At 66.6% G+C, this 9,243-nt stretch overlaps 1 protein-coding gene across 1 annotated transcript; it reads left to right on the top strand.

Annotated features, from left to right (window-relative positions):
• Positions 1–671: 671 nt before the first annotated feature.
• LOC123255064 (troponin T, fast skeletal muscle-like) lies at positions 672–8,252 on the top strand (the record flags this gene model as incomplete). The annotated part of the gene is made up of 7 exons (XM_044683922.1): positions 672–850; positions 957–1,034; positions 1,482–1,595; positions 1,680–1,789; positions 1,954–2,044; positions 3,864–3,904; positions 7,938–8,252. Coding segments are annotated over 7 exons (662 nt in total), but the record flags the coding sequence as incomplete, so codon positions are not given.
• Positions 8,253–9,243: the final 991 nt, after the last annotated feature.

Here is a 9,243-nt window from a genome sequence, read left to right as displayed (position 1 = left end):
CTCCTTTCCTCCCTCTCTCCCTCCTTTCCTCCCTCCCTCCCTCCTCCCTTCCTCTTCCCTCCTCCATCTTTGGACCCTTCGCCATTCTAAGCACTGGACACTCTTACAGCCCTGAAGCTGAGAGTCCTGAAAGCTGCTCCTTGACGCCTGGGCCTGGGCTCTCTGGTCCCTGGTGGGGGCTCTGGTGGGGGCTCTGGCGGTGGATTTCTGGGCCCAGGAAAGGGCCGGCTAGATAAGGCCACATTTGCCCTGGACAATAGAGTCTCCTGTGGCCAGTGTTTTCGAGAGAGGCCAGAAGCCACAGCTGGCCCTTTGGGGTTCCCCGTCCAGGAGTCGGGCCCCGGGTCGAGGGGGGCAGAAGTGAGGCCCCACGTTCCCAGGCTACAAAGGGGAAATCAGACAGAGCCGGGCCCTGCTTCCAAGTAGTTTACATTCTCCCGGGAGGAAGTAGGGGTCTGGCCGCCGGAGCTCTCCCTCTGAGGGAGGGGGCGCCCCTCAATACAGAGCCCCTGCCTGGGGGGTCAGAGGGCGTCCCCCAGCTACGATGCTGTTTGAGCCTGTCCTGAATGGGCCTAGTCAGGGAGAGCCTCTTGGAAGAGATATCTTGGGGAGGGAGAGGTTCCGGGCTCCTGGGCCTCCACTGCCTCCCTGGAAGGAGGAGGCTTAAAAAGGAGGCAGGGAGGCCGGTGAGGAGGCTCTGCCTGAGCTCTGGCCTCTCCTCGTGGCTTCCCAGGATATCCAAAAGAAGCGGCAGAATAAAGACCTGATTGAACTTCAAGCCCTGATTGACAGTCACTTTGAGGCCCGGAAGAAGGAGGAAGAGGAGCTCATTGCCCTCAAGGAGAGAATTGTGAGTCTGGGGGCCCAGGGCCGGGCAGGAGGGAGGGCCTGGGCCCGGGCTGAGCCGTCCTGTCCCTGACCCTGTCCGTGTGTCCGTGTGTCCGTGCTCCTGCCAGGAGAAGCGCCGAGCGGAGAGAGCCGATCAGCAGAGAATCCGGGCCGAGAAGGAGAGAGAACGGCAGAACCGGCTGGCCGTGAGTAGGGGTGCCTCCTGCCGCCTCCCTTCTGGCCTGCCCTCTCCCCCAACTCCTCCCAGGGGCCTCCCGAGAGCCAGAACTAGGGTAAGGCGGGTGCCAACCACCAGAGGGCACACACCTGCCAGCCCTTCAGGGGCCCGTCTCTGTGGAGTGCCCTCCTGCGCTGCCCTGGTCATCGCCAGCCCAGCACCCAGAGCTTTCCTCTCCTGTGGAGTCGAGCTGGGCCGAGGGCACCTTCTTGGTGCCAGGCTTCGCCCTGGGCCAGCACACTGTCCTGGGGAGCCACAGGGCATTCCTCCGGCTCTCAGAGGGAGCCCCTGGGAGAAGGGGAGAGCCTGGAAGAGGGAGCCAGCAGGCTGACGTGGGGGCAGCTGGCCGGCTCTGGCCAGGGTCCTGACGGCCCACCGCCCTCGTGCCCACCCTGCTCCCTGCTCTTGGCCCCAGGAGGAGAAGGCCAGGCGAGAGGAGGAAGATGCCAAGCGGAGGGCAGAGGATGACATGAAGAAGAAGAAGGCCCTCTCCTCCATGGGCGCCTCCTACAGCAGCTACCTCGCCAAGGCAAGTGGGGCCTCCTGGCCGGGGGGCGGCCGGGCCTCGCTGTCGGGGGCCCTCACGGCCTCGCTCCTCGTCTCCCCCTCCCAGGCTGACCAGAAGAGAGGCAAGAAGCAGACGGCCCGCGAGATGAAGAAGAAGGTGCTGGCGGAGCGGCGCAAGCCCCTCAACATCGACCACCTGGGCGACGACAAGCTGAGGTAGGCCCCGCGTTAGGGAGGACCAGAGCCGTGGCCGGTGCCCGCCTGGTGCCCCCGGAAGGGACGGGACAGGGCCGGCTTCCTGGAGGAGGCCCGGCCACCTCCGCGCGTGTTGGGGAGCTCCTGCTGCGGCCCCCTGAGCTCTCGGGTGGCTCCGCCTGCAGGGACAAGGCCAAGGAGCTGTGGGACACGCTGTACCAGCTGGAGACGGACAAGTACGACTTTGGGGAGAAGCTGAAGAGGCAGAAATACGAGGTGAGTCGCCACGCCGGCCCCCGCCCTGGCCCCCCCCGGGGCGTCTCCCACCAGGCCCGGCTGAGCTCGGCCGGGGGCTGCCGGGCCCCTCCCTTGACTGGCGCAGAGGCCCTGCGTCCCGGCCACGGCCTCGCGGAGTGCAAGGCCTCCTTCAGCCCTCCCAGGAGGCCGCAGTGGCCAGAGGGCCGCTCGGAGCTGGACCCCGCCAGAATCTGGCCGCCGCAGCCCGGCACACATCCCAGGAAGGTCTTCTTTCCTCCCATCGAAGCTTTCCCGCCTCCTCGGAGGGACTTTTCTGGAGCTGCTCCTGCCCCCCCCCCCCCCCCCCAGCCCCGGTCCTGCCACCAACGTGAGCCCGACCTCGAGGCAGCGACGGGGCAGCCTCTGTGGCCAGGGCCCGGGGCGGCGTCTCCCGCCGAGCTGCCCAGCCACTTGGCCAGTCCCCGGGGCTGTTTGAGGAAACTTGCTCGGCGGACGGAGGGCCGGGCCTAGAGACGGAGGTCCTGGGTTCCAGTGTGGCCTCAGACCCTTCCCAGCCGCGTGGCCCTGGGCCAGTCCCTTCACCCCCATCCCAGCCCTCCCGCTCTCCTGCCTTGGAACCAGCCCCAGGACGGATTCCAGGTCGGAAGGGAAGGGCTGAAAACAGCCAAAGCTGCGGCAGAGAGAGCCCACGGGAGCCCCGCTCTGGGCCGGGCCAGCTCTTGCTCAGCCCCCGGCCAGCCTCCCAGAGGAGGACGCTTGCTGCCTCTGGGGCTGCCCAGACAGCTGTCCTTGGCCTCCCCTTCCTCGCCTCCATCGGGCTGGCCCAGGCCCCCCCGGGTGCCTCCCTGGGGACCAGGCCCTCGTCTCGGAAGACCCTGTTCCCCTCCGTCCGGGCCCCCATCCTCAGGGCTGGCCCGGGTCCAGGCAGGCTCCAGGAGGCCCCCCGCCAGGGCGCCGGCCTCGGCTTCCCCTTCTGTCTTCTCGGAGCCCTCCCGAGGCCAGGAGACGCGTCCACGGACGATGAGGGGCTCTCCGCTCCCCGGGACGCTCCGTCCCACCCATCTTTCCTCCTAGAAATCCTCCCCTCCGTCTCAGAGGCACGATCAAGTGCGGCTTCCAAGGTGGAAGAGCAGCCCGGGCTGGGGAGTGGGGGTGAAATGACTCGCCCAGGGTCACCCCTCTAGGAAGTGGCTCCCAGGATCTCTTTGAGACATCAGAATTATTGGGAAGCTCTTCGGAGGCCACGCTAGGCGGCGGCTCCCGGAGCCCCCCGGCCCTCTCGGCATCCCTGCTTCGTCCTCTGGGGCCTCCCCAAGCAGGAGGCCTTCCCGCTCTCCCAGTCTGGGGGGAGCCTCGAGCCGGCAGATGGCGGGACGATGGATCCTTTCCAAAGGAATTGCAGCCAGGACCTTGTTTGGCTTCGGAGATAAGAATCAGCGACCCTCAGCACATCTCGTGCAAACCTCGCTGGTAAACAGCAGGTTAAACATTGCCCCTGGCCCCGCGGTCATATTTACCGGATTCATTTGCTCAGCAAACCCTTCCGGCTTTGAGGTGGGCCAAAGGCCGCCGCCGCCCTGGCCCTTCTCCTCGTTTTCCTGACTTGTCTGAGTAGGGCATGGGTTACCGCCGGCCCAGGCTGCCCACCGGGCTTTCTCCTGTTCAGGGGAAGGCCTCGAGAGCCCCTCGGGACCCAGGCTTCGCGGCCCGGCCGAGCTGGCCAGAGCGGGCCCTCGGAGCCCAAGGCCAAGGCCAGCCGAACAACCGTGCCCTCTTGGTAGGGGCAGCCCCTGTGGCCCTGCACCCCCTCCTCACATAACCCTCTCCGTCTTCCTAGATCATGACCGTGCGTGCCAGGGTGGAGATGCTGGCCAAGTTGTAAGTACCGAGAGTCCGCCATGGGCTGGGCCGCCGGCCATTCCCTGCATGGTGAGATTCTGGTGCTTGCGGGCGCCGGCAGGCAGTGGGCACGAGGCAGGGGCAGAGGGAGGCCGCCCCTTGGGCCTCCCCCTTCCTCGGCCTTCCCCACCCAGGCCGGCGCCCCCCGGCATCTCCCGAATTCTGGCGGAGCCGGGACAGTGCTGCCAAATGGGGTCCGGCCCGGGACGCCGGCTCCTCGCCTCGCCGGCCACGCGGCCGGGCCTGGACGTACACGGGGGAGGCGGTCGGGGTCGGGAGACAGAGGGAAGCGGGAGCGGCGGCCCGCAGGACCCATTTAGCAGCACTGGCCCTCCCCTCCCGCCGCAGCCTGAGCCCCCCGCCCGGCCCCCGGGCCACTCGGGAAGAGGTAAGTGCCGGACCCCTGGGATGGCGCCATCTGCCTCCTGGCCCTTTGGAGGCTGCCCACCCCTGGCCCGGCCTTGGCTCCTGGCCGGCCCCTCCACTCGCTCCTCTGTGCAGCCCCCCAAGCTGCCGGCTTTGTAGAGAGGGCGGCCATTGCCGTCTCCCCTCGGCCCGTCGGCCCCCTGCAGCAGGTAGGTGGCAGCCGCCATCCCAAAGGCACGAGGCCGTCTTCCGTTCCGTTCCAGGCTGCCTCCGTCCCTTTGCCGAGAGAGGCCGAGAGAGCAGAGCAGGGGCTGCCCCGGGGAGAGTGCCGGCCCCACTCGGCGCCAGGACGAGCTGGACACCCTTAGCCTCCTGGCCTGGCATCCCCCAGAACTGGGCCAGCTGTGACCCTTTCCTCGGTCTCCCCACTTTAAAAATAGGCCGCTGGACTCCGAGGAGGAGCCTCCTGGCGCCCAAGTATCTTCTAAGGTCCCCGTGCCCTGGTGGCCAGTGAGAGGCTGGCAGAAAGGAGCTCCGCTTGGGCCGAGGCTGGCCTGCCCGAAGGGTCCGAGCGACCCAGGGACGGCGTCACACCTCTGGCCCTTCCGGTAGCCCAGGGGCCCGAGCAGCAGGTGCCCCCTCAGGACACTGAGGCAGGAATGTGGCCCTTTCCTAGAGGGAGAGTCCACAGGCCAGACCAGTCTAGCTGGCACAGGCCAGGCTGGCTCTCTGCCAGCTGTGTGAAAACTGGGGAAAGCGTCTAAGCCAGCCTCTAGCTCTGCCCACCCTCATGCCAATGTGCCTTCCTTGACTGCGATGACCCCCTCAAGCGTGCGAGCCCTGCCCAGGGCGCAATTTCCATCCGTGTGGAGAGCTGGGACAGCCTCCGAGTAGTCCCGCGCCGGGCTCGGAATGTGCGGCCCCCGTGGGCTTGCCCTGGGGTAGCCCCTCATCATCCCGAGTCAGCAGCTTTGGGGTGCCAGGTTCCCTCCTCAGCCTTCAGAGCCCCCCTTGCCCATTCCCTCGGACCACCAATCATCCCAGCTGTCAGGGACCTCCGAAATCATCCAGCCTGACCCCCTCATGAGACAGCGCCGAGGGTTCACGGGGAGTTGGGAGAAAGACAAGTCGGGGTTTTCTCCACAGTCTGACCCTGGAAGCAATGGGGGCCCCAGGCCTGACGCCTGGGGACTCTGGGATTCGGAGGCCTCCCTGGAGGAGGGCCGGTCTGGGGTCTGGGGCAGCGCCTCCTCCAATGCCCCCCCAGAGAGCACGAGGCCCTTCCGCAGCCGGTCTGGCTATCCCCGGGAGGCCGGGCCAGGTGCCCCGTGCTCCTGTGTTCCTTGCCTTCCTCCGGGCTCCCTGGCAGAAGTCGTGCCCCTCTGAGGCTGGGAGGCAGGACCCCTGGCGCCTCCCCCCTTCCTTGTGCCCTCAGCTGTGCCACTTTTGCCCTCCGTGCCACAGCTTCGCCCCGGGCCCTGTGGGAGAGCGTGGGCCGCTCAGACTGGCCGGTGGCTCCAAGGCCCCGCTAGACCCGGGTCCCCGACGGACCGAAGGATCCCGGGCTCCCTGGCCCTCCCCGACTTAGCCCGACCTTTGTGACAGCCCAGCGTCTGTGTTATTTTCAGATTACCACCCTCAGGAACCGGATTGACCAGGCCCAGAAGCAGTGAGTAGCCTAGCCCTGCTCGAGCCCGGTGCCCAGAGCCTGGGCCGGGCCAGGCCGGGCAGGGAGGCCGGAGACTAACTCCCGGGACCAGCCGTCACGGCGCCCATCCCCGGCTCTGGGAGGACAGCCGGGAGGGGTCGGGCCATCTCTGAGGAGGCCCCTCCATCCCCTCGCTCGGGGTCTTGGCCTCAGTGACGGCTGGGCGCCGGTGCCAAGGGCAGTTACCGGCTAACCTCTGGCAGTCACAAGACTGTCTCGTTTCTGTTCCTGACCGGATGCATCAGAGACAAGGGCGCCCGGGAGGAAGCCAGAGCGGGGGCGAGGGCCAGACACGGGGCCAGGAGCAGCGGGGCCCCCGACCTTCCCCCGGGCCTGACCTGTGCCCCTCGGTGTCATGTGTACAGAGGCCAGGGGCCCCGGAGGCCTGGGGGCGTTGGGCAAGAGTTCAAGGCAGCTGCATCAGCCCCCAGGGGCCCGCGAGCTTCCCCTTGGCCTCGGCCTGCCCTCAGAGGCCCGCGGGGTGGGCGAGGGGGATGCCCAGGGATGGTGGGCCAGGACGCAGCCTGGCGAGAGCGGCGGCCCCACAGGCTTTGGCCTCCTTTCCATGGCTGGTCCCCAAGTTTTTTAAACGGGTCTCCGGTAGAGTGATCTCCTAGGAGCGGAGCTCCCAGCAACTTGTGGCGACCCCGGGGGGCCCCTTTGGAACCCCCTCCCTCCCCACCCCAACAGGGCGTCGGGGCGGCAGCAGAGAACGCAGGAAAGGGAATGACTTCTCTGAGGAGTCTCAGAAAGACTCTCCTGGGCATCTCCGGCCTTTGGGGGATGAGCAGGGGTCTCGCTCCTCCTTCCTCCCCCTCCCCTCCTTGGCCCTCGCTCCCATTTCTCCTGGATTAGGGGGCCGGCCTGCTCCCCAAGGTGGGCTTTGGCCCTTGGCTCTGATGGAGAAGGTCAGGGGTCGGCATAGACCACTCTGGGAGTGAGCCGACTGACCGGCGAGGCATGAACAGTGTGTGTGTGTGTGTGGCCCCACACTGAGGCTGGCAGCTCCTCCTGAGGTCGCCCCTGGCCTGGCACGCTCCAGTCCCCGCCCCTACCCAGTGGGCACAGCTCTACGCAGCCCATAGATGGAAGCCTCACTTTGGTCGGGCACTGAGTCTGCCTCAGTTTCCCCTAATGCAACCAAAGAGAGGCAGTTTGGGCCTCCTCTGGGGGATGGGGAATGGCCTTCACGCCTCCTGATGTGGGGCCTCCCTCTCCAAGAGGGCGTTCACCGTCCCTAACGCTGAGGGCAGAATGGCAGAGTCCAGAGGAGAGGCCGGGGCCAGCAGTCCCAGCTTTAGGGGACCTTAGAGTGATCCTTGGCCTCTGGGGGGCCTCAGTTTACCCATCTGTAAAACCAGGTCATGCACTCGGGCCTGAATTTCCCTGCAAAGTCGTGTGAGTGCCAGGACCCGAGGGAGGAGCTGTGCGCCTTTGAGGAGCATTGGGGGGGGACCTGGCCCCCTCCTCTGCTTCTCGGCCCCCCTAACCCAGACTAACCTGCTTGGCAAGGGACAAACTCACCCCTGACCAGGTCTGGCCTGGGTACAGGTAAGTCGAGGCTGCTTGGCACACAGGGCTGGGATTAGAGGAGGGAGGGGGCCCGAGCTGCTCTCCTCTGCCCCTTCCCAGCCTCCCCAGGCTGGTGACTTGTTGGGCATGACGGAGCAGGGAGGGAGCTCATGGCAAGTTCCCCTCAGAGCCCCCGAGGCGAGGGGACGGCCCCATGCCAGGGATCGGGGCTCCAGGCTGAGGACAGACGGGTCCTGGGACAGGCACTGAATATGGACAACGGAAGGCAAAGTGGCTGAAGGAGGGCTAAGGCCCCCCCAGACCCCCAAAGGGGGCACCCCAGCAGCCCAAGGCCCCAGGTCCCTGCTGCCCCGCCACACCTTCATGGCCTCAATGCTGACTCGGTTTCTCCTTCTCCAATTGTAGCAGCAAGAAGGCTGGCGCAAAGGGCAAGGTCGGCGGGCGCTGGAAGTAAAGCGGAGGGCGGACGTCCAGAGCGAAGACCCGTCCTCCCCCTGCAAGTGGCCCCTTCTCCAGATGCTGGCGCCCTCTCTGCCTCCCCCCTGCCTCCCCCACCTCCGTCTGCCCTCAAGGGCTCCAGGAGATTCCTCAGAGGGGGAAAGGGGGCACCTCGCGGAGCTTCCCAAGAGACCCCCCGTCCCCTGACCCCCTTCTCCCAGCACCCCCTCCAGGCCTGCTTGCCCTCTCGGGGGCTTGTAAATAAAGCTCACTTGACCCTTCTCTGTCGCTCCTGTGTGAGTTTGGGGGCTCCGTCTGGGAATGCCCAGGGTGCCCAGTGGGTGGGCAGGGCAGCTCTCAAGGACTGAGATGGGCAAGAGCAAGCCTGTGGAACCAAGGAGGGCCCCAGGCTTGGGACTCTGGGGGCTGCTCGGGGGTGACATCGCCTATCACCAGGGCTCCCTCGGGGAGGGGGACAGGAGGGGCCAGCCCCAGGGGGGCACTGCTGGGGATCCCTCTCCGCTCCCTTCTCTTCCCATGCCCCAGCTCTCTGCCCCTCAAGTGGGCATGACCGAGACGGCCGGCCTGGCATCTTCTGGTGTCCTCCAGCCCCGCAGCTCCTGCCTGGGCTCCCAAGATCCTAATGGCAGGCTTCTTGGCATCAGCCAGCAGCGCGGGTGCTCCGGAGATCGGGCCCTAGAGGAGGTGCCGGGGGCTGAGAGGGAAGGGACGACTCTGCCCCTCTCCCCTGGCCGGGACTGCCAGCTTGTGTGAGGAACTCCTCCGAGCCCGATTTCAGGCTCTCCCTCCACCCACAGGGGAACCTGGAAAGGCTGGAGGCCACAGAACCCTCCTGGGGCATCTCCTGAGTGGGAAGGGAGGCCAAGCCAGACTTCCAGAGTGTTGGAGGGGACCCCCACGGGCCCCTGAGGACCCCAGGGACGAGAGGAGCTTCCACGAGGGGCAGCTGGATCAAGGGGAGCTTTCCTGGACATCGGCTTCCCCTCCCCTGGGCAGCCCTTGACATCCTGGAAGATAGCCGTCACGTACCCCCACCCAGCCTTCTTTCAACCAACATCCTCCTGGGACCCTCCTGGCCCAGGAGACCCTGGCTGCCTCCCCCAAAGCTCCCCAGCTTTTCTGTGTCCTTAATCCAGAGCTGGCCAGAGGCTCCCCGAGGCCCCCTGGCGGCTGCAGATTCTAGGGTTGATCACTTGAAAAAATTAATTAGATGCCCCCTGTGTGCCAGGGTCAATCATGTAGTCAGCATTTA

Source organism: Gracilinanus agilis, unplaced genomic scaffold (genome assembly GCF_016433145.1).
Source record: "Gracilinanus agilis isolate LMUSP501 unplaced genomic scaffold, AgileGrace unplaced_scaffold38568, whole genome shotgun sequence".
NCBI classification, from domain to species: domain Eukaryota; kingdom Metazoa; phylum Chordata; class Mammalia; order Didelphimorphia; family Didelphidae; genus Gracilinanus; species Gracilinanus agilis.
The sequence above is the reverse complement of the archived record's forward strand: the minus strand, read 5'-3'. Positions and strand labels throughout refer to the sequence as shown.